Source organism: Micrasema longulum, unplaced genomic scaffold (assembly GCF_059751315.1).
Source record: "Micrasema longulum isolate JH-2025_06_02 unplaced genomic scaffold, ASM5975131v1 h1tg000978l, whole genome shotgun sequence".
NCBI classification, from domain to species: domain Eukaryota; kingdom Metazoa; phylum Arthropoda; class Insecta; order Trichoptera; family Brachycentridae; genus Micrasema; species Micrasema longulum.
In genome coordinates this window covers 212,644-238,921 of record NW_028278168.1, presented here as the reverse complement: position 1 = coordinate 238,921, position 26,278 = coordinate 212,644, and the positions used below count along the sequence as shown (strand labels likewise).

General features: G+C 31.9%; 1 protein-coding gene across 8 annotated transcripts in view; it reads left to right on the top strand.

The window, feature by feature from the left end:
- Nucleotides 1–19,056, top strand: part of LOC148277808 (uncharacterized) — a 33,885-nt gene extending 14,829 nt beyond the window's left edge. Inside the window, exons 6-7 of one of the 8 annotated variants that reach the window (XR_015823366.1) lie at nucleotides 10,210–10,285; nucleotides 10,585–10,636. Coding sequence is in view for 7 of the 8 variants with exons in the window: in XM_088232355.1 (XP_088088481.1) it covers nucleotides 8,797–8,901; nucleotides 9,045–9,511 (572 nt within the window). In the remaining variant the exon portion in view is untranslated. Of the gene's footprint in view, nucleotides 1–8,796; nucleotides 8,902–9,044; nucleotides 10,083–10,209; nucleotides 10,286–10,584; nucleotides 13,591–13,633; nucleotides 17,743–18,283 lie in introns of those variants that run through there. The other 7 variants (XM_088232356.1, XM_088232361.1, XM_088232355.1 and 4 more) reach the window with 7 other exon arrangements.
- The last annotated feature ends 7,222 nt before the right edge of the window (nucleotides 19,057–26,278 follow it).

Here is a 26,278-nt window from a genome sequence, read left to right as displayed (position 1 = left end):
ACAAATTCATATAATTTTTAAGAAGCTCCAACCTTTAAATAATACTTGTCAAAGTTACATAACGATCTGACGTTTAAGTTCACAAGTTATGGTGGTTTTAGTGACACAACTTTGGTAATTTTCAAAACAATGGAAAAATCTGAATTTCATGTGTTGAGATAAAACTGAGCATGCAGCAGCTTTTTAATGGGAAAAATACCATTCAAGCAAAGCAATGGCTTCTACAAGTGTTATTTGGACTCTGCTCCATCGAGACAAATGGTAGAGAAGTGGTTTGCTGATATTAAACGGGGCCATACAGACACTGATGATTCTGAACACTCTGGTCCCCCGAATTCGGCAGTTATTCCAGAAAACAAAAAAGTTGACAAAATAATTTTGGCCGATCGTAAATTGAAGTTGCGTGGGATAGCTGACACCTTAACGATATCAAAAGGCAGTGTATTCACAATTTTGCATCAACATTTGTCCTTTAGAAATCTCTGTTCAAAGTGGATATTGCGTTAGATCACAATTGATAAAAATAACAGTGCACCTACAAGTCACTGATGAAACATAAATCCATCACTACAGCAGCACTCTGGAGCATAGTCAATTCGGCAGTCAGCTGAGTAAACAGCAACCTGCAAAAGCTGCCCGAAGCGATAGCCAACATCAACATGTTTTGGCCTCCGTATTTAGGGATGCGCGTGGTATTTTATTCATTAATTACGTTGAGAAAGAGGAACCATCATTAGCGAATATTATATTTAATGAAAGAACTTGCGGAAAAACAACCCCAAATTCACCAAGACAATGCTCCGTGTCATAAGTCGATTGTAACGATGGCTAAATTGCACGAGTTGAACTTCGAAATGTTTCCGCACCCACCGTATTCTCCAAATTTGGCCCCCAGCGACTATTGGCTGTTCGCATATCTCAAAACGATGCTCCAGGGAAAGAGATTAGGCTCCAATGAAGAAATGATTGCCGAAACTGAAGCCTATTTTGAAGCCAAAGATAAATCGTTCTACAAAAAAAGCATTTAAATGTTCAAAAAACGTTCGAATGAATATCATTCTTGATGGAGACTACGTTGATCCTCCTACGAACGTATTGAGTGATATGTTAAATAATAGTAATTGGAATTAAATCTGTTAACTTAATACTAAACACACTTCATACAGATATATTTTTGTGTTATTAATCAAGGAATGTGTTCTTTATAAGTAAGGGTTGATTTAAAAAAAAAATATTTTCTCTTTATATAGCTTTTCATGATTACCTATCTTAAATTCATTTCATTTTTCACTATAAAGTTTCTTTAGCAATTCATTAATGTTTGGTATTCTAGAAAAAATAGTTTTCTTAATTTTAGGTTTCCCGAATACTTCAGTTAAGATTGTCTGTGATGTTACATACGAGAAGGCTGTCTTAGAAATGATTGCCTCTGCCAGCACAAAGCAGTTCGTATGTGAGACATGTGGGAAGGTGTACCAATACAAGTCTTCCCTCAACAGACACGAACGTTTAGAGTGTGGGAAACCACCAATGTTTAAATGCCTTTACTGTTCCCATAGAACCCACCACAAGAGCAGTCTTGTGTTGCATTTAGAATCTAGGCATTCCTTGTAATTTTAATCCAAAAATGTTTTATTTAGATGTTGTTTTTATAGTTATTTTATTTTATATTATATAAAGTTTTTTCTAGAGACCCTTGCCAAAAATGTATATGAAAGATTTTCTGCTGAATTATAGATATTAATGTTAATTTGGATAAAAAAAATTACGAGTAAGATAGGTATAGTATACACATTTCCTTTTTTGTAGAAATTTTGCTAACCTTACAATAAACTGTTAATGCATATCCTGCTACCTATGCCTTTATCACATAAAATACAGTTACCAACGCATGAAGCCTCGGTGTATTGGATTATAGTACTGAAAATCGAAAATGTAGTTATGATTTTCATAAAATCTAAATTTGCATGACCTTTATTTCACTTTATTTCTCTTTTTTTTTTTACATATTACTGTAAAACTGAGGAAATGAAAAATGTATGGAAGAAAGGGAATTACATAGAAATAAAATTAATGTTCTGGACAATCGAGACTATAATTTAAATGTTATAATTTTTTATTTATTTATAGTAATAACACTAAATTTTTTTATATGTAAATTCTTAAAATTGAAGACACGAAAACATAAATAGTCATTTGAATTTATTATATGTAAAATGATTTTCCGCTTTTCCCAGAATTATTTGATCAGGCAAAAATAAAAATTCAGAAAAGCCCTGAATGTTGGGAATTTCTATTTTTACCCACTAATAATAAAATAATTCTAGGAAAAGCGGTTCCATTATTTCAAATGCGTTTTAAACCAATTACATGGGTCTTATACACATTCTGACAACAGGATTTAAACCAATAGAATGCGTATAAGACCTACTCAATGAGGAAGTTCAGTGATTTTTGTTATATTTGTTAATAGACTATTAAACTAAGCCAAAATTTAAAAAAATATATATTTAAGTATCGTATTATCATCACTATGATTTTGTAGTTTTTAAATTACTTCTAGTAATGTCACCAGTTGTCGTCGGTGAGTTATGCTGACATTTAAAAGCTGTCAAAATACACTAGATGTTGAGAAAAAGGCTAGACGGAAACCATAAATCTATCACAACACAACAATGCTATAATTTATTGGTTATTGTTCACAAGAACCTGTGACGTTTCAAAGTAGTTCATTTTTATTAATTTTTCCATACGTTTTTAAAAAACTTCGCCTTACCATTAAATGCCTACCGGGTGGGTGTAAGAAAACTTTTTTATATCCTATCATTGGTTTAAAACAGATTTGAAATAATGAAATCCCCTTTTTCTAGAATTGTGATTTGAAGGCTTTGTCCTGAATCAATATTGTATAACTTTTTTTACTCACTTAAAATTGGTGAAATTACAACTGACATTAAGATCACGGCCATACTGTTCCATTTGTGTTTAAAGCGTCTTCTATTGCTGTGTTTTTTTAACTTTGCATCTTAATTTATAGTTTATATTCCTAAATGTGTATCACTTTGTCTCGCAATTTAGTAAAATATAAATATGGCGTTTTTGTTGAAAAACATAAGGATTTAATAAAAACTAACCCTAAAGAATATTTGAATGTTACTAAGAGTGTATTTGTTTGAAAAATATATAAAAATTCAATTCAACATAACAATTTGAAAATGAAACTCTTTAAAAAAAAAAGTCAATTACACTGCACCCACTCTGAATTTAGTTTAAGATAATAGTTTGCCCGTGATTGTTGTTTACCTGCTTTTATTCCTGTTTTTAAATTGACTTAATTTAGTTTTTTTTCGACACATCAATTACTTTTGAAAATTTATTCATAAAAGCGGAGTGATGACAGCCGTTAATTAGTTTGAATGTTTGTATGATAATATATGGAGAAAAATGGGACTAACATTTCCACATAAAATGTGGCAAAATGTAAAATTCGGGAATGATAAAACGAGGTCTTAGTGTATATGAGATTTTTATTCATAATCAATGAATCTTGTTTAAACTTTTACTACATTATTGGACACGACGCATTGAATTCTTATGAAATGTCAGCTATATCAAGCTTTAATTGTATTAAGCATTTAATACTGACAGCCAAAAACTGTGCTGTCACCTTTGATATATTGTGCCTTACTTTGTATTAATTGTTGATCATGTAGGAAAGTTACTTAGACTGCGCTTACGTATTTATTTTTTTCAGCATACCATGATTAAGTTATACAGTGAAACCTCTATCGTTTTCAAAGGGACCTGTTGAAATAAACTGAATGCGGGAATAAGAAGGTCAATGCACAAGGAAACACAATCGGGTAAAGATACTGCCCTCCCAATCAGCATTACCATTGGCAGGTTAAAATTCTAAAAAGGATACAAGTTTCAGATGTTAATAAATGTATTTAAATTTTTAAAAAACATCAGAAAGCAGAACAAAAACAAAAATATATTAAATTTTATTGCATTAGAAATAATCTTTCATCGACATTTGTCTTTTTTTTTACAGTTTTATTTCCGTAAGTCAACAGTATATTTTTGGCTTTGCAAATGTTTTTTTTTCAACATCAGTTATTGAATGTGCTCAGTAAAATGTTTTAAATCTTTTGAAGACTGTGCATGCTTCTAATAAGGTACAGGCGGTGACTCCTCTTCATCAATATCGACCGCTTCTGCTGTCTCCTTCAACCTTGCGTCATACGGGCTTTCGATATTATCTATCCCGCACGTTGGGATATTGTCGTCGAATGTTACAAAATTGTTGAAATTTGTCTGTATCCGCACTTGTTGAAACGGTTTACAACTGTTATCCGTTTCACCTGACACCAAGCAGTCAATGTGAAATGCAACGCCTTTAGGATATCAATCTTTAAAATCATTTCTATTTACTGTAGTGATGTTTCCAGTAAAATCCTTTGAAACACTTGATGATACCCATATTTAATGGTTGCAAAACGCTTGTACAATTTGCAGGATAAAACTTTATTTTCACATTCTTCAAAAACATTGTGTTAGTTGGATGAGCTGCACAGTTGTCTATAAACAGTTTCGTTGTTTTACGCGCATTTCCGCATCAAGGTCCCTTGAAAATAAATTTAAAAGGTTCGTGGTCATCCATGCCTTTTTGTTGGCATAATATTTTACATAAATAAAAATAAAGTTTGCGTAATCTTAAAAGACCTAGGCTTTAACGATTTCCAAATAATGGAGGGGTCACGTATGTCACTGTTGATGCAAAACAAAACAGAGATCCTCTCTTTCGACCCCTTGCCACAGTGGCAGGACTCACCCTTTAACATCAGTGTGCCATCAGGCAGACAATTATAAAACAGCCCTGTTTCATCTACATTGTAGATATTCCGAGGCTCGTATCCTTCCAACAGTTTTGGAAGCTCATTCTTTCCAGATCTACGGATGCACTCTCTCCTGCAAGCTTCTTGTACACAAAACCGTGGCGATCTTTAAAATGGCTTTTCCACCCGTTTGATGCTGCAAAATCATTGATGCCAAGTCTTTCCGTAATTTATTAGGCTTTCTCGAAAAATATTCCCATCAATCTGAATGTTAACGGCATGAGATTGTTGTTACCAGGAGAAAAGAATTTTCTCCAGCTTGCTAAACATCGATTATTTACTGGTATTTTTAATTTTTAAAGATCTTCCGCACTTTCAAATTTGATCCCGAATTCCGTTTTTCTTCAAGAAAACTGCATTTAACGTGTATGCCGCGATTCCTAAATGCTTGGCTATATCCATACGTTTTTCATGGGATTTTTTTCCACCTCTTCAATAATTTTTAATCTTTCTTGAAGAGTATGCACTTTTTTCATAGAATGGTTCATTTCAAAGTTTGAAACGCTAAAAAAGGATAATTGTACACACACACTCCACTACGCTTAGGTATCTAACGACAACCGATAAAATCAAAACGGCCGCCAGCGGTGGTATGGCGCCGACTGTAACGCCAAGCTGTCGTTCTTTCTCCTTTCTCCGCGCGCGCACAAACAAAATATGTCAAATACGCATCGTAATTCAAATGATGAATGCGGTAAAATGGTGGATGATGGTAAATGATCAATGCGATCTATTTTTGTATTGAATTATTTTGGAGTTTGAAGAAATAAACAACACATCCGGGAAAACAATTATTTGAGGAACGGTCGAGGTTTCACTGTGTTAATTTCATTTCTCTTGCTAGAAGAGCCTGATATACCCTGCTATACATATAGTTATATTGTTGATGTTTTCAACTTTATTTATCTGCACTCTGTGGAATCTTACCTCTGCAAAAATGCGGGAATATTTCATTAGCTACTGGTATGAATTGTTTGAGATATGGCTGTTCACCCCATCTTGTTTACAAATGGATACATATTTACAAACCAAAGAAACACAACCAATCTCCAACATCATACCAACAACATTCACACCTTTCATAGACATGCATACTGCCAGTTTCTGAAACAAATAGTAAAATTAGTTATTTTTGTAAATATATTCTTATATAATTATAATGAAAGTGTTTCAAATTAAATTATTTTTTTCATATTATCACTAGTCAAAAATATAGTTTATATTTAAAATATATCAGAATGAAAAATTATCATATTGATATTCCTTACGTTATATTATTGTCTTGTTTTGTTTTTCCTATTTTTTTTTTTGTAAAATTTTTAACCAAATTTCTATAAAATTAAATATATAGTCTATTTTTTTATTACAACCAAATGTTATTTCTAATAAAATATGCCACCCAGAAATAAATGTTAATATAGTATTGTAATTAACCACTCAAAGAGTAAATATTGGGAGGTTGAATATGGTTGACATAAAAGATAAAGTTTCTGAGAAATTGGAAATCCTCTCCGCAACCTGTATGCAATCTGTCAATCTAGCAAAGTCGAAATTCCCACATGCAAATTGAAAAAATTTAAGTTTACTTAATTGACAAACATTAGTAAACCTCTTACTCTTCCATTGTAATCAGGGCCTGCTATATTCAAAAATATATTTTATTTATCATTTTATTCAAAGTCTTCCCACCCGTACATAGCTTATTTTATTTTAAAATAAGTATGCACATACTTATATAATTGCAATATTCATATAAATATTTTGGTTTTATCACATTTGGGGTATAACCAATTCTGATATTAATTTTATCTACTTATGTAGCTGTTTATTTGCTTATTATTATTTATTTTTTTGTAAATGTATTTTTTAAAGCTTAGTGTTTTTCATTAATTTATTTTATGGTGGTTTTGCTCTTGACATTATTTTTCTAAAATCATTTCCAGATTAATTATCTTTTTAAAAAAGCCAAACATGATTTGACGGGAAATATTTGGATAATCCATTTTATTTTTAGTGATATTTTATGTTTTATTCATATCTCTGTTTTATGAACTGACTTAACACTCTTTTTATTTATAGAAAGATGGCAGTGAATATAAAAACAATACCCTTACTGTAAATTACAGAAATAAATATAATGTAGAATTATTATTCTGAAACCAAAGAACTCTCATCTGCCCACTAAAAACAGCTGTATTAAAAATTATATGTATATAAATTTAAATGTACAATTTGCTCCAGTCTGTTTTTGGTTGTTCATAAGATATTGCTTTTAGCAATAAGCCTGGCAAAGTGAATTTATTTTGTACAATATGTTTCAAAAGTAAATAAATCTCTCGAAAGTAGTCATCTAAAATATATCTGTATCTAGAATAAATAAATTACAAACTATTTCTAAATCCTTTAGAATAACTGTTTTTAAAATAGAACACAAATATTCAAGTACAGTTTAGTTATGATTGTCTACTTTTTAGGGTTAAATATATTGATTTATGTGAATTGTCAGAAATAAATAAAGTTGCCAAGTGGAAGTGAATAGTTGATGTTTTATTTTTACCTCTATTATATTATAGTTTTGTAAATTCTATAATTTAATAAATGAGTAGCATATTTTGTATTCCAGTATACTTTTTCATTTATTATCTAAATTTTACCAATCCGCTACTTAGTTGTGTTGATGAATGCACACTTTTCTTTGCGAGTGATTCAGTAAAAGATACACTGTGATTGGTGTACCAATGCAGTGCCCTATGCACCAGTAGATGCGGAAATGGAATGATGATGATGATTGGAGACATGAATATAAAAACATTCATGGTTAGCATTTAAAAACAAATAAAAAAATATTTTGCTAAACTAATTTAATATTAAAATCTCTTTCCTTCTCCTCTCCGATCGTAAAAAAAAATTTCCTCCGATCGTAAATGAAAAATTTTGTGTTATTATCGCCAAATAACAAAAACTTTCTGTCAGTATTAATAAATTTTAAGACAATATTGAATCTATTTCTACTGTATAAGGCACTCTGCGCCATGTATTTGTTTATTTATATAAATCCATTTACAACCTAATATACATGCATACAGTGCATTCAAATGTTTAATAGGCCTATGTTAACGTTTTAGTGCCCGTTGGTAAATCAAGTAAGCATACAAATTTTCCTTGTGTAAGCACACATTTGAATGCTTCATATGAAAACTTATTGTTACGCACACATAAAGTTAAGGTTCTTAAAAATTTTAATGGACTGTACATCTTATCTATTTTTTTAAAATCTGGTCAGTTGGCCAAATACAGAAAAAATGTATGTTAATAAAATGAATGACTATAGTGTATCAAAATGGCCCAGTTTATAATAGGTCACTCAAAAGTTTTTTGAGAATAATTGTACACACATTGTGGTTTTTTGTGAAAGCGGGATTTTTAATTATTATCGTAATTGTTTATTTTTTGTATTGACTTTTAATCAGTCATGATTGAAATAATTTTCATGATTGAAAAAAATGTAATTGATTTTGATTTTGTTTAAATAAAATACAATCCTATTATCTTGTTTCAGAAGTTCTCTTTGTCATAAAATTTTAAAGAATGAAATATTTTACAATCCCTGTGCATCCTTCAAAATCCCGTAGTTCTAACATGAACAGTCGGACGTAATTCAGATTATAGACTAATACTAGTAATATTTAAGCAAATTCATACAGTCGTAACTATACCATTATTATAGTTCTAATGTTTATCATTGAGGTTTAATAAGGTAACAATGAAGAGCAATGGAGCCAGTATGCATTTTGCGTTTACAAGTGTATCACTTTTAATAATTCCTTTATGAATAACTCTTCTATTTCTAAAAGTAACGTTAGCAATAACCGAATTGATCTAATTATTTTCTTTCCAGGCAGAGTTACACTTCCATGCAAACCGGAAAGGACTTGGATTTCTGGAAACAGAATGCAAGATAACACTATCATTGATTTAGACATTCTCGGGGAATCTGACTGCGGTAAACATACCAACTTTTTTTTCCTAATTAATTACTGTCAGATTTCACAATTATTTTATAAATAATCTTACTAATAATATAATTTATATTCTTACTACTAAGTGTGAGATATCTCTCTAATTTTTTTCTCTCATTATTTATAGACTCGAGTGTATCATCAATGGCAAATACTAATGAATATATTAAAGTTGAAAATTTGGCTGATTTTCAAATAAATAAAAAATTTAAAATAGAGTATTCCATTGATTCTAAAATGAACGAAAATGTCAAAGTAGATAATTTGATCGGTTCCCAAGCAAAAGAAAGTAAAAAGAAAAAGAATTCATCAGACAAAAACATGGATATTAACAAATATGTTTGCAATAAATATAATTCATTACCCTGTGGACAGTATTATACGCCCAATGGTTTTAAATGTCCAAACTGCCAACGAACATACAATGCAAGAAAAAATCTTGTCCGCCATATTAACTTGGAATGTGGAAGAGAACCACAATACAAGTGTCCTCACTGTCCGCATGGAAACCATCGCCGCAACGAACTCAAACGCCACATTCAAAAGAAACATCAAAATATTATGCCTCAATCCTCTGGCTCTCCTCCTCGTTGATGATAATTCTAAAAATCTATTGCAGATTATATGAGACGATAATTACTGTCTTATAAATTTACATCTTTTATATTTTATTAGCTTTTATTAGTATACATTTACTACTAAATGTCTTTCAATGGTGCCTTAAAATTATGAACTCAAAATATAAGCATTAATATGATTATGTAATAATTTTTTATTTAATTACATTTTTATTGAAATGTATTCATTTTATATTAATTTTGATATATTGCTATCGCAAATTCTGTGATATTAAATTGAGGGTGAAATCTTTATAAACAAATTGTTAAAATTTATTACTAGATTGGGTTTCATGTACAAATAATCAAGTTTGTAGGAACAGAAAATCCTTTTTAGAATACATGTATAATTGAATGAAATACTTATGTAAATTCATTATGCCTGTCTTCTGAATTTATAAAAAATGAAAAAAGAAACTATACAGAAACAGGTAGTTTGTGCCTTGATTATGTTTAAGATGAATAGACTGATTATGTAATTTGTCTTCCAATGTTTCTAATATTGGAAATCTTATATGTATTTTATCTAAATATAATTTTTACAGCATTATGTTTATGGTTTTATTTATATTTCTCCCATTAATTCTAACCGGATATGTATGATGCAAGTAGTTCTATATCGAATAAGGAAATCAGACTACATTCTAAAATATTATAGGGACAAAATGTTTTCAGATTCACAATGGGAGAAATAGATCACGGAGAAAGAAATAGGAACTTCACCCAACCTTCCTCATGGTGTCACCCAAAAGTATATAAGTTAATGATTGTCCTACGCTACTTTTAATTTAACAAAACATTTTTGTTTAACACGCATGTGCGCATGGTACAATAAAAAAAAGAAAAGACAGTTTCGGTTTATGTAGTTATTTTTTGTAGCTGTTGGACTATTTTATGTATTTATATTTTAGTTGGCTATTTTTGTATTGTTCGTAAAATAAGATAATGTTTTGTTTGAGTTACGGCTTTTTATCGATGTTTTTGAATGCCAGCTTCTCCGCAAGCGGGAAAGGACATCACACACCGTGCTGACAGGCTGTTTGTTTACAGATCAGGCCGCCCTTCTGAGGAACAAGCTCCTGGAGGAGAGTTTCCCGCTCAACAACAATGTGATCGGCAAGGAGGAGCAGCTGTCCATCAAGGGCGAGTCGGACGGGGAGTACGACCTGGATGACATCCAGCTGCCAGACGAGGAGGAGGTGTTCGGGGCGGGCGAGGGCGAGGGGGGCGTGCGGCGCTCACGGGGGCGCCCGGGCGCGGAGCCGCCGCAACAGTTCGAGTGCCGCCATTGTGGCAAGCGCTACCGCTGGAAGTCCACGCTGCGGCGCCACGAGAGCGTGGAGTGCGGGGGCAAGCCGCCTGCGCACGCTTGTCCCTACTGCCTGTACAGGGCCAAGCAGCGCGGCAACCTCGGCGTGCACATCCGCAAGCATCACAATGCCCAGTGGAACGCCTTCGCCGATACCAAGTTGCGGAAGACCAAGAAGCTAAATCTGTGAAATACTTTGTGTTCCCACTTTACCTTTTTACGATTTGCCAAAGTTTTTTTGAACCAAAACTGTACAAGAATGTTTTTTTATTTATTTTCAGAGAAATTTATTCTTTATATATTTTTTATATATTGTTATTATCGAATCGTGTTACATTCCCGAGAATTACTCTAGTGATATATTGGTTGGAAACGAGCGATATTATTTTCCGAGTCGATACGAATAATATTATCGCTGTGGTCTAGATTTATTTCGGATTACCGTAATCTCTCGTTAGGTAAAGTAGAAAAATTAAGACTGATGATGAAATGGTATTTTAAATGTCTATCAGTTTTTTTCTATATTGTTAATAACTATTTGGGTACCTTTGACTGAGAAAGACTCAATGTGTCAGTTGATATATATATATATATATATATTATATATAGTGCATTTGCACTAAACTGTTAGACCAATTTAACAAAATACGAATATTAAATGTGAAATCTATATTATAATGTTAAAGATAAATTTTATTAGGCTAGAAAATATTCCAAATAGAAATACATATATGAAATATATTTATTTACCCAAAATTACATTAGCGTTTTAAATTTCAGTAAGAATAAGTAAAATTAATTGTTGATTTGTTTTCTTTTCGTAATTTTACTAAATTGTTACAGAAAATGTGATGTTTTCTTAAAATTGTTATAAATTTATTTATATGTATCTATATATTTAAATATGGGTTCTCTGGTTGACTGTTAATAAATAAAATATTTTAAAACCTGTATTAATGTGTTTTTATTGAAATGCTAAGATAAGTATATTAAAATAAATTTGGCTATTATTTTGGTATGAGACATGTTTCAGCTAGCAGAACTACTGCGCAAGACCACTCGCTCCCAGAAATGGTAATAATCTTCACTCTTTATGTTGCATGACTTGAATTCCCCATTAAGTGTTACTAACACGGAGCGTGTTTTCAGGTGAAGGAAGCCAAATGTACAGAAGTACAAACACGGTAAGGAAAGTCCACCCGGTATGAAGACAAGAAGTTCTATAGCAGTGTGTACTCAATGTGTTCCCTCTTTGTGCTTTAGATATTTCCCGTCATGCCTTGATTTTTGTTTTGTATTCTAACAGTTTTTGTTTTTGTACGGTGTCATAGTAATAAATGTTCTTTTCATAATTATAATTTGTTTTTATTTAATGCCTTGGTTTTACATAGATTTAGTCATTTTCTTTTTTACGCTTCTGACGCTAAGGTTATGTAAGTACCGCTAATCCTTTACACATACATTCACAACCACTGGTAGCATGCGCAATGGAAAGTTTTCATGTTCACTGTCTTCATCTCTGCTTCACACAAATTGCTTATTATGTCGCTAAATATTGTATGAGTTTAGGGCTTATTAACATATTTTATAATATTTTTATGCAATATAGAAACATCTAAATGTTTACATTCTTGACTTTGGGTGATATAAAACCTCGCAAATTTATCCATCTATAGTTTCATGTAATGATATAACATTAATAATATATCACGCATTTATTATTATTCGTTATAGGCAGGCAGCCTTTGCTGATGCACCTATATCGCTTATTTAGTTTTTATTTTGCACTTATAAATGTTGCATTTAAAATTTGTATTTCAACAAAATTGTGCTAATAATCGTATACTTAAATATAATCTATTTTGTGTTTTCTTATTTTTTTAATGCTCTGTAAATAGCTACATTTCAAAGAGCAAATAACCTTATTACTAAATATTATTATTTAGATTTTTGTTTATTTAATTCATCGACTCTTTAATTAATTTAGAATAATGTTCCCTTACTGGGGGGGTATCCCGTGCCGAGGGAAACATTTTATGCTTGAAAAAATCTTATGTTTTATCTCTAAAGATGTTGCACCTGGTTAATTTGTATGTTAGTTTGTCTTATGTGGACTTGTTCTGCTTTGTGTAAATATCATACACCAGTAAGAGATCGTATTATATCGTCGCCTTAATCTGAATACAACGTTCGTAACTAAATGACTACTTTAAAGGAGACAATGAAAATGAAATAAATCCGCTATTTCTACGAAACTTTAAGAGGTTTTTTTAATTTTTTTTTTAAACTAAATATCTTCCCTTTAAGGTATACATGATATTGAGTGTTTTATCCAAACTACTGTACTACTGACTTACCCAGTATCTGTATTCCTAGGAATATACATCTTCTTTATGTGTTATGGGTAAAATCATCCTTTAGCTAACACCTCGTAAGTCTTTTTTGTTATTTTTACAGGATGACGTAAAAAACTGCTTACTTTATTGAAAGCTCATCTAAATTATACCTTTAAACATATTAAATTTAAATGTTTATCTATAAACTGTCCTCTATTAAATATTCTAATTCTAAGTCCCTTTCAATTCAATGAAATAAGCGGTCTTTTTATAACTGTATAGAAATAACGAAACTAACTTACATGGTGTTGTTAGCTAAGCGACGAAACGTTTTTAAAAAAATACTTATCTAGTATTCGAATTAAGGCGACAGTATACATTGTAAATAAGCAGAATGTTAGCTCTGAGGCGAGGAATTGTATCACGGGAGAATGACTTGTTGCGTGTGTTGCAGCCGAGGACATGAGCTTCACGCGCATCGGGGGCCTGACCTGGGAGCAGTGGTCCGCGCGGCTAGCGCTGCCCGTCATGGCGGGGCTGCGCGAAGCGGCATCGCCCGGCGGTGGCTTCGCGTGCTCGGACTGCGGCCGCGTGTACAAGCTCAAGTCCTCCCTGCGCAACCACCAGAAGTGGGAGTGCGGCAAGGAGCCGCAGTTTCAGTGCCCGCACTGCGTGTACCGCGCCAAGCAGAAGATGCACATTGCGCGTCACATGGAGCGCATGCACCGAGAGAAGGTCTACCTCAAGCCCGACGCCGCTCTCCGTCCGGATAACATCGACGCATGCACATAGCTGCCTGCAATACCGGAGGAGTGTAGAGAACCATTATATTTACAAATAAACAATAAAGCATTTACTAGTTATTAAATTTATGCTACAAATACAGAGTCATCGAACAAATATTCATTGATAAATATATCTTTAAATAAAAATGGAATGTGGATAAACTCAGATGGTCATATTTAAAGAAAAACACCCACGATAAGTCTATTCGAGGTGCTATAAGCCAATTGTGCATTGATGTTTGTGATCATTTGATCGTATGTTTTTGTCAAATCATGAAATTAATTTTGGTTGCTGCATTACCGTAATGTTGATATTTATTTTTATCTGTCTATTGGTATATTTATGTTTACATTAAAAGAATCTTATATCTACGGATATTGCCTATTTGATCTTGCTTATTTCAAATCAAAATGTACTTATCGAATTACCTTAGAAATTTACATAAATAATTGTTTTTATGTATAAAAACATAGTTGTTCATAACTCAAGTTTAATCAATTTTAAACTTTTTGGGAACTTTCTAAACAAAAATATTCGCAGACAAATGTGTATGAGATTCGGTGCTTTTACCAATGGCTGCTTATCCATAAAAATCATTTCTCAATTTTTCTCATTCGTGTGTTTTTATTCCTGGTTGGTTGCGGCGGAGGAATTAAATACATATATATCCGATAACGGAAATTGTGGTACATTCACAACCTTATTTGTATTAATAAAAATTGACAATTATGTATATCATAGTCAATGTTGAAATAATCATGTGTTTTTCTTATATAAGAAAAACATTACCTGATAACGGAATGTATATTATTTATGGTTTTGAATTTTTACAATTTTCATTCATAGTGTTTTTAAAAAACTTATCTCCCTTATAATATATACTGTTAAATCATTCCTTTCTAATTAAGAAATTCACTTGATTAGTAATTTCAATATTTTTATTTCATAAACACAGCTTAATAATATCTCTATTACTTAAAAATATAGTTTTATGATTTTGAGATGTCTATTTTGCCATTTAAGCCATTTTTAAACTAGTGTCAAATCATATTTTTTCTCAAAGGCAATAAATGAATATTATGAATTTAATTCATGGCCACCTTGGGGTATTATTTAACAGAATTTAAGCTGTATAAGTTTCCCGTAATAATAATATGGAACACGGAAGTATTCCATAAAATGCATAACATTTTGTTAGTTTATTAATATAATTATCATTTAATTTTGGAATGCATAAATTCCAAAGAAAAATACGTAAAATTTATTGTGGTTTCATATGATTAAACATATATTTAAAACTGTGTAATATCATAGGTCAGTGCAAAATAATTTCATTGACAATCTTACACTGAAACATTACAAGCCAATTTTTATTTATTTTGTCCTTAAGATTTGTGTGACTTAACATTTAGATACCAATATGTAATTCTGAATGCAACAAATGATGTGGCTTATCGTTTTCACTTACTTTCTGTTGAATCTAAGGTGATAAATTAATTTGTTTACCCTGTAAACATTTTCAACGGACTTGATAATTTTTTTCATTTAAAATCTGTCGAGCTGTATTCATATTTGCTATTAATTTGCTGAAAGATGGTTTTACTCGCCTGGAAATGTTACTTAATTTACCACTATTGTAGGAACTATAAATTTGGTGGTGATTCGCAGGGAAAAGTTAAATTACTTGATTCAATTTTTTTTAGATGGTTCAGTTTAATTAATTAGATCGCTAGCTGATTTTTGAGAACATTTGCATTGTATAATCTATTAACTGCTCATTTAATGAATACTTTAACTCGTTGCATTTATTTTCTTTTAATTTGATGGTTTTTGATAATGTAATTAGGTTTATAAATATTTTTTTAATAAGGCACATTTTTTTTATAATTTCCGAAATGGAACGCCAGTGATTTTATGATAGCAAATTTGCTAAAAGCTGTGTAATTTTGCATTTCCAATATTATTAATGTTAGACTGTGAAATAATTTAATAGATAAACATTTGATGATTATGTCATTTGTCATGTAGCACTTAACTGGACAGCGAATAAACCGCTGTTACACGCTGTACACACAATATTCCTATACCACTGTGCCTTTCCATAGAGTTATATAGAAATAGGGTATTTTTTAGATATTTTGTATAGCTTAGGAAAAAACTATCGACGTAAGATATTTCTCCCGCTAAGAGTTAAATGCCTTTCTTGTTGGGGATTCTCCATTTCACAATGTTGTTGACATAGGTGATATATGCAATCCTGGCATGAGGAAGACAAATGACGGACAATGCTCAATATATGCACAATTTACTGTGGTAATTAGCTAAAAGTGGTTGAGTGGGAGAGATTAGAACAGTGAGAGGGGAAATTGCCCCGAACCTTTTAAGTCAGTCCGAGTCAGTTTGATTGATTTTTTTTATTTATTTTATCCTTTTGGATTTAGATTTGCCATATTGCATGTTCCATTATATCGTGGTAATACTCATTATTTGTATGTTTTCTATCTCGTATATATTATGTTAGTTAGAGCATGATCATCGTACATGTTGCTGTAGAAAACACGGCCTCGAGCATTCCCGTTTGCCGACTTTATTACGAGACCGGCATTTGTAGCCTAATTTTGCTTTATATTTAATTTAATATTGCTTTTGATACTTTTTGCATTTTCTGCCTAGGCTAATGTATACTCAATGTGTTGGAAAATGTATCCGCATCAAAACATTTAAACAGGGTTTGTACAAATATAACAGAATGCATCCTGTTTGTGCTAGTGATTTATCTTTAGGTTATAGAATTTTACCATCGCCTTTGAAGTCATTAAGATCAGAAACAAATTATAGATTTGTTGTAAGCCCAATATCTTATAATTTATAGTGACAGTACAATATACTTTTGTAATGTGTGAAGGCACCATACACGTATCGTGTTGTATCAGCTTGTTAAATTTAACTGTGATATTATTAAATCAACATTTATTTTTTTGAGTGTTACTCTGTTCCAATAATAATAAATCCATTCGTAAAAAAAAACTCTTACATATATAATTTTGCATCTCTCGCAACTTAAGTTTATTAGATGTATATTTTTAGTATGGAGGAATATATTTGAGACAAAGAATGATCTTATATATGAGTGGATTAAAAGCAAAAACCCCACAGTCCATGATCACTGTTTTTAATTTCAATGTGTAACTTGGCGTGGTATAACCAGTAGCGAAAGCACTATTAATTTTAAGTTCAATGTGCACATTGAACTAGAAATAGTCATCGGTATTTTTTTTTCGTTCTCCTGAAAACGGCGATATGGACAATGGCGTCTTTGGTTTTAAGCCCCTCATTTGATGATTGCATTTATGTTGGAACTTTTTCATTTATTTTTACTCTAATTCTGAAGAACATAATAAATTCAGCAAGAATGTGCGCAAAAACTGTGCCAAAAAGCTATTTGCTTCTAGTGTAAACTTTTGATTCTATTGGACACAGTTAAATTTAATGTGAGCTTTTAGATTTGCCTCGCGTACCTGTGACTATCGAGAATACGCATAATGCATATTTATACTACATTTTAAGTTTGTGAGCCTCTATGAACAATTCGTTTTAATAAGTCTCTTGCGGCCTATTTGTACATTTTTATTTCTATCTTTATATTTTATATATTTACTAAGTAGGTAATTGCCTTTGTGCCTTAGCATACTTCCGTTTGATCTTTTGTTTACAATTTACTTTTTATTTTATGCCGCATTTACTTCTTGACATTCAATGAATAAAGCAACTTTTTTATAATTTCTTTTTTTCCCTAAACCTTTGATCCACATTTTAATAATTTTTTCCCATCCAATATAAACAAAACCAGTTTTGTTATTGATCTTAAACTGGTAAATGTATTATTAGTTGTACATACATATTATATCTTTTGTTAACATTTAATAAATGTTTCTCCATGAGAAAGGCTGGTTATGTGGCAGATAGATGTTTGTGTTTCAGGAATGAAGCACACTGGCCCTATACTTGGATGGCAGTACTCTCCGGTTCTGTTCCCTCCTCATCACCTACTTATTCAACGATAGCTGCCCAAGAATTGTCTTGATAAAATTACCCTTAACATTTTGCTTTTTGGTTCAGATAAGTTATAAGTAATTTTTTTTTTCATCTTATCATTTTCTTTTAAACATGTAACATTTTGATAGTTAACACAAATAAATGAAAAATAAAAACAGTTATTAATGTTTTATTTGAAATTTTTAATTTTTCTTCTCTCTTCTTTTGAGTTTTTATCGAGTTAGCGTGTATTTTATTAATGAATTGGAATTGATTGTTTTAGTGACTCTTCCGAAGATGGTGCTGGTTACACAAACGAACATCCCTATGAGTTTCGAGAAGGTGGAGCCACCTGCTGCGGTCAAGTCCCGTCTGAATCACCTTAAGTACGACATCAGGAGACCCTTCGTGTGTACCAACTGCACCCGTTGCTTCACTTCAGTTGTATTCCTGCACAATCACATAAGTAAATACTGCGGGAAAAAGAAACGTCGTCACCATATGATACCGACTAGCAATCGTCCGTTTATTTGTAAAAATTGCCATGCCAACTTTTCCCACCAGAAATTTTTAAATAGACATATTAGAGAAACCTGTTCTGTGAAAAAAAAGCAATAGTCATTTCTACGGTATTATATTCTAAGCTTTTGTTAATTATACATTCATTAAATGGTATCTAGATAAAAGAGAATGAACATCTAGTCATTATATTATATAGCTGAAACAAATTTGTATTTATAATAGGAAGAAATATTATCTTGTGTTTTTCACGATATTGCAATGTGAATGTAAAAAATTATGTGTATTTCACCCACAGTCTGAAATCTTAATGGTTAATTATCTCTTCAAAAAAATTATATTTCTTTAGACATTATGTATATATTCAGATTTGCACAGTGAAATAAAAACTAGTACGTACACATGCACAAAATCTTTGAATGAGGAATATAAGTTAAGATAACAGAAATCCTATAATAAGCTTTTGCGGAAACACAACCAACTTGTAACCTACACAAAATGTGTATTTATGTTCTTGGATTATAATTTGTAAAGCTATTAACTGTATTTTTCTTATAGCAAATATTTTTACTTAAAATTTGAAGATAAAATTCGTTATGGATGATGTTAGTTTATTGTTACACAGTTGCAGATTGGTAAACTAAAAAGCTTTCATAGTTTCCAAATTTATCTTACGATGAAACGCTTTATAAAATGAACACAGTCTCTTTTTTTGTTTATATAAACTAATTGGGCAGTATGAATGAATTGAAAGAAAATGTCTTCTACAAAGAACTACTTCCAAAATATCTTCTTTCCACAATCTAAAAAAGCTTAATCCCAAAACAATAAGTACCAACCAATGACAGAGCATAAGCCCTGTAAATGCCTAGACATCCATATTCCAAAAATGTTTTTTGTCTTGCAACAAATTAAAATAATTATAGGGTGGTTTTATTCTTATTTATTTAAGGTGAATGCCCACATATCCGCATCGGACTGATCGTATCAAATGTATTTTAGAATATACAGCCTATAACTGGGAGGGTGGATCATTGGTAGCAGAGCGATGGAGGACCTTAATGCCTATCGATTTAACCCCATGTATGTTCTGCGATATTCAGTCGTCAAAAAGTTATTCTGTCCACAAATTAACGCTAAATGCAAAGTCTATGCAAAGCGAATAATGGAGCCCAATTTGAGCATTTACTTTTTAAAAAATTAAAAACTACATGTCTTTGTATTTTCAATTTGACACCATCCTGTCTTTTTTTTCAAGCAAACTTGTTTTTCTACTCAGTATCGTTGCACAGTCTAACCAAAATAAGCTAGCTAACTTTTTAAGTACATCTTTGATGCACAGAAATAAATATTGATTTTAGAACTTGTACAATTCAAGTTCACTTTTTAACATGATGCTCGAGCACTAACCAAATGAAATTTTCAGGGTTACTTCTCCATAAATAAGAGCAGTTTTTAAAATAGGTTGTAGAAATTTTTTAATTTAGAAAAGTTTTTTAAAGCCCTTAAAAGTTATTCGAAAAATTAAATTTGCAGATTTTTTTGTGAAGATTATTTTTTATTTGAAATCAAATCAATAACAACTCAAAACTGTATTGTAGGATGAAAGACCTACTATTGAGCTACTTGGGGGAAAAAAATACAATCGTAGATTTAATAGTTTGGCTTTACTTAGGCCATCCAGCCTAAAATCGGATTTTTCTAAAATTTCTTAAAAATCCGAAATCAATGTATGACATGGTTACGAATGATGAAATCAAGCGAAAGTGCAAATTTGAAACAGTTATAATTGATAGGGTCACTGAGATGGTTTGGTCTTGTAGAACGAATGGATAAGGAAAGAATGGTTAAACTTACAATTTTGGCATCTTGCAGATCCCTGGTGAAAATATTCATGCCACGCGTCTCCTAAAAGACCATATAGGTTTGCATGGCATATTAGGTTTGCATGAAGTGTGCTGGAAAGGGGCGGGTAAAAAGTTGTTGCCATCCTAAACTGTTGGATGCAATTATTCAGCACCTCCGCGCCTTACTATCTAAAGTCTGGGATGAAGAACGCTGTCTGAGGGTTGGATTAATAGTAGGATCATTGCACTTCACAAGAAAGGCGTTCCTTTGGAGAGCAATAATTACCTTGGAATAATTGTACCGAGCGTTCCAGGAAAGATTCTTGCATACATAATCTTGGGCAGAATTAGAAAACCTGTAATGCAGATTCAAAACCAAATCAATTTTATTCCGGACAAGTCATGTGTAGACCATATCCATAATATAAGATGTATTTTCCAACAGTGCGATGGACACCCCTTACGTGCTGTTACATTGACTATAAGAAAGCATTTGATAGTCCGTATCAACCATCTCTCTGGAAAATTCTCAATATGTATGGAATTCCTCCCAAGACTGTCGGAAGCGCTACATGTAGACAGCAATTGTCACGTGAGAATTGGCAGCTCTTTGACTTATTGGTTTGGGGTCTCCACTGGAGTGAGGTAAGGCTGCGCTCTCGCACCGTTCTTATTCATCATATTGAAGGATTTTATATTATGTAAATTAATACCACCTGACCGAGAAAGAAACGAACTCTCCCCTAAAGTAGTGTGACTTGGAGTTCGCTGATGATACAGTTCTTCTCGAAAAGTCAATTGGTGATCTTCAGAAAGTTGTTGACAGACTGCAGGAAAACTCTGCTCATCTGGGTCTAAATATTAAATAAAAAAAGACCCAGATTATGTGCAACAGATCATATCCTGACCCTGATCACCCTCTCTTTAATAATGGGTAGAAGATTGAGAAAGTTTACAGCTTTAAATACTTTGCAGTTCACATAACTGAGGATGGGAGCATGCGCAAAGAGCTCGCAACCCGCCTAGGAATTGCTGGAGCAACTTTTAACATGGTGCGTGCTGTCTGGAACTCTAATCTATACTCTTTATATTTAACTCTTGTATAATGCCGGTACTCCCATATGGGTGTGGATCCTGGCACCTTACTTAATCTCAAAACATCAAACTTCTGAGTTTTGTGAGTAATTAGGCATAAGGTGGTTTGATTTATTTTATTTTATTTCATTGGAAAGCAGACATTTATAAGATACAATTATACCATAAATACATATCATAAAGTCCAATTAGAGGCTTCCACATAATACTGTTATTGTAAATGTTGTCACATAAAAAGTATACATAACATAAAATAACTTATCATACAAAATTTATAATATTACTAGAAATGTAAATGTAATGCATATTATTCAAAATATATCTACTTTTGAATATTGGTCACACAGTTGCACATTATAATATATAATACAAATATAGTTGACCATACAGTGTACATTTATAATGTGCCTACATACAGAACTGCACATAACCTGCATAATATAGGCTGCAGATTTAAGGCGCAACATCATAACTTGAATTATTTTTGAAAATTTCACTTTTAAAGGAAGTTAAATATATGTTATTAATATCAATTCAATTTAATTTCTGATTACACATATTGCAGGTTCTATTTAAAAATGAATTTTGAAAAGATTTAGTGGAACATTTAGAAATTTTAAGAGATTGGTTTCTGGTCTGCGTTACTGGGACTCTAAAATTAATAAGTGATAGAATCTTAGGGCAATCTATCATGTTATTCAAAGTTTTATACATAAAAATGGCGTCAGCCATGTTCCTTCGAGTTTGGAGTTTAGGTAAGTTTGTAGATTTATCTGGACCTGTATTCTGAGTCAACCGTCTATCATTGCAATACGACATAAATTTTGATTGTATAGATTCAATTCGGTTAATGTATTTTTTGTATTGAGGGCTCGAAGCGGGAGATGCGAATTCTAATTGGCTTCGAACATATGTAAAGTAAAGAGTTCTAAGAGTGCACGCATGATTGAATTCTCGCCCTATGCGGAAGAGGAAACCTAACATTTGGTATGATTTTTTCACAATTGAGTTGACATGTGCCTCAAACGTTAACTTACTATCAAGTAGAACCCCGAGATCCCGCATCTCATTAACTTTAGTAAGTACTTGATAGTCAAGGCAATAATTATGGATGATTTTAAAGTTGTTCCTTGAAAATGTGAGCACAGAGCATTTTTTAATATTAAATTTTAGTAAGTTTTGTTTACAATAAAAATTTAATATATCGAGATTTGGAGTTTGACACAGTCTAAATTAGATTTTATTTTTAAATATATTTTCATCTCATCAGCAAAAAGTAAAAAATTTGCAAATTTAAAGCACTTACCAATGTCATTGATAAAAATTATAAATAGTAATGGCCCCAAATGCGATCCTGAGGGTACATTTACAACATCGGAACTAAACCCATTTACGACTACTGATTGTAGTCTATTATTAAGGTAAGATGTCAGCTACCTATGCAGATTACCGTGGATACCCAAATTCCATAATTTATTGAGTAATATACTATGCGAAACAGTGTCAAAGGCCTTTGAATAATCAGTAAACACTACGTCTACCCGAGTTCTTTCTTCCATTGCTTTTAAAACAGATTCTAAAAATACAAGATTAGAAGTGATGGATCTAAATTTTACAAAACCATGTTGGTTCTCGATGATAATGTTTTTGACAGCGTTATAAAGTTGACTGTAGACTATTTTTTCAAAAAGCTGATAATAGTTAATTTTGAGATTGGACGATAATTTTTTATATAATTTTTGGAACCAGTTTTATATATAGATGTAATAAGGGCGCTTTTCCACATATCAGGAAATATGCCTTCACTTAATGATTTATGAAATAGTAGAAATAATGGTTTGGCAATTTCATAACAACACATTTTAATGAAATATGAAGATATGTTATCACTACCCCCACTTGTACTATTTGACAAACTTTTAATATGACCAATCCTCCTTTTTATCCTTTTTGAAATTGAAATAGAAAATATGTTGAAATGATCATCAGTTTGTATAAGGTAATTGTGTGTTGGGGGTGCAATGACTGAAGGAAGCAACAAAATGCTTTGAAAATAACTCACAAATATCACTGGGATTGTCCACTGTAATATCATCAAGAACCATAGATTGCGGCAAACTATGATTTTTGTTCTTACTCTTAACAAAATTCCAAAATCATTTATTTCTCAAGAGTCATTTACAAAACTTTTTAGGCGATCTTTGGCCATTTGTTTTTGTCTTGCGCGCAGAATATTAAACTCAATCTTATCAAGGGGGTTATTAAATTTCTTCCATTTTTTGAAAATATTGTATTTTTCTTTAGTGAGTTTAATTAATGCTGGACTATACCATACAGGATACGAGTTATTTGCTTTGCATTCTCTCGTGGGAATATTTACAGATATAATTTCTCTTAAGATGTGATAGAATCTTTCTACAGCAGTGTTACAAGAAAGATTAGACGGGAGTGATTAGGCATCGGTGTAAAAACGGATAATTCAATTTTTATACATAGAGCGATATGGTGCCGACATTCAGGGATGAGAGGCTGGCTAATCTTGGAGATTTCCAAATTATAAGAGCTTACGACTAGATCGAGATATTTGTTGTTATTATTTGGTATACTGCAATACGGTGATAGACTAGTAAACGATAATACATCTGAAAATTTAGCTGTAGTAACAGTTTGATTACTATTTGCCATATACATGGTCCCATCGATACTCTTATGCCATGAGGCTTGGGGCAGATTAAAATCACCTATTATTATAAAATTCATCATTGGGATGTTTAGTTCTAATATCACATAATTTGTCGAGAAAGATTAGATAATGAGATAAATGGTTAACGCCTGGTGGAATATAGACACAGCATAAGTTAATTTTTATATTATTATTCATAGTTAATGTTACTGTCTGTATGTTAATGTCTTCAACTGGTGATTCCCATACAAGTTGATGAAAAGCTTTGTATTCTTTTTTCAATCCAATCATTACACCACCACCACGTCTGTCACCTTCTTTATCATGCCTGTAAACCTGATAACAGTCGTCAAATAGTTCAGAATTGTGAATATTAGGAAGTAGCCATGTTTCTGTTATAAATAAATTTCATAACATTGAAGTCTGAAAACGGATGCAGCAGCCTCCTATAATGAGCGTTTTGGGGGTGCAGCGGTGGACTTGACTTGAACATGTGCTGCTGATGCCTCAGGATAACCTTAACCCAAGCTGCCTCTTCTTCACACCTGCATCCTCCTGCCATCCTGGAAGACCGTCAATGACGATCTTTCGACTTTATTCAACAGAACAGGACGCAAGAGTTTTTTTTTTTATATGGGAGTTGCTTTATTATTTACCTTGCTTATAATATACAAGGTTTATATTTCAAAAGTGGATTTTTCTACAATTAAATTTCTTTAAATTTATCTAAACTGTTGGAATCAGGAGGGATATACTAATGTGGGCCAATCAGGAACTTCTCAGCATTTGCTCATGTGGAGAGGAAACCAATTAAAACTCTTCAGGAGAAGCCGGCCTGTTGGCAGTAGTCAACAGGTCTTCCGTTCCACTAGAGGAGTGTTCGGCATTTTCTTCCCTATTTTGGTTTATTTTACCAATTGTCTGCACTATATTGACCATCTGTGATACTACCTCTCGTGTGAGTTATTTGGACGCAAGAGATTGACATGGGAGGAGGCTAGAGTGCTGGCTAGTGAAAGGATCTCCTAGAAGCATTTGGTGATGTCCACATGCTCCACTTAGTGGAAAAGAAGAAGAAGAAAACCATGTTAGTCCTTTTTATTTGAATAGTAGTATTGATACTCAGGATTAAAATTAACCTTTTATGTTTTGAAGGCTACAAACCCAACTAGTGGAATAAAAGTAATGGAGGACCATTTTTAATATAAAATTTATGATTGTTATTACATGGAAATAGTGAAAAGCATTTGTATTGTCTTAAAGATATTGTTTTAAGAAGACTTAGTATTATATTTTTGCTCCCTAGCTAGAAGCAAAACATATATTAGTGTGACTCATAATGGTATATTATATCTTTGCCTATGTTTATTTATTTTGTATGCCTCGTGGGTATAGTGATGCTTCCAAGTTAATTCCTAAAATGGTGATCATTCATTTAAACAACTTTTTTTTTACTTTTCATAATAATTGTTACAATTATGATTATATGATATTTCATTGTTTAGCTAGATGGCTATATCTGAGATGTAAGGTAAGACAACTCATTTTTCTTTCATGCAAAAAATTCAACAATCCACCAATGATACACCTATCATGCCCTTTTAACCATGTGTGAATAAGAATTAAGTTTTTTTCCTTCAAACCTAAAAATTTTTTTAATCATAAGCAACTATCGTATATAAATTGTCCACGAGAGTTTATTTCAAGTATAATAGGCAACGTTGTCATCAAACGAAAATCAGTAGATACTGATAAATAAATTTGTAGATTCATTATATAACGGAGGGCGAGGTGGCCAGCATTGTCAACCTCTAGATCAACAATTTATTTCTTCGGGCATCATGCACATGTTCGCTAAGTTGCGTGGGCAGCAACTTTATACAGATATGATCAAATAAAATCGTATTGTGGAAAACAATACTGGTTGAAACCTGTTTGGTTCGAGAATAGGGCGCTCCCACTTATTATTATTTATTATAAAAAAAAATTCTCAAAAAATACAACAAATATTTATATTAACTAAAACAGAATAATAATAATATTTGTCGCTTATCAGCATACCAGCCAATACCAGTTCAAACATTAACCACATCGTATATCCCAAAATGAATTTTGTTGAAGTTTTTTTTTTCAT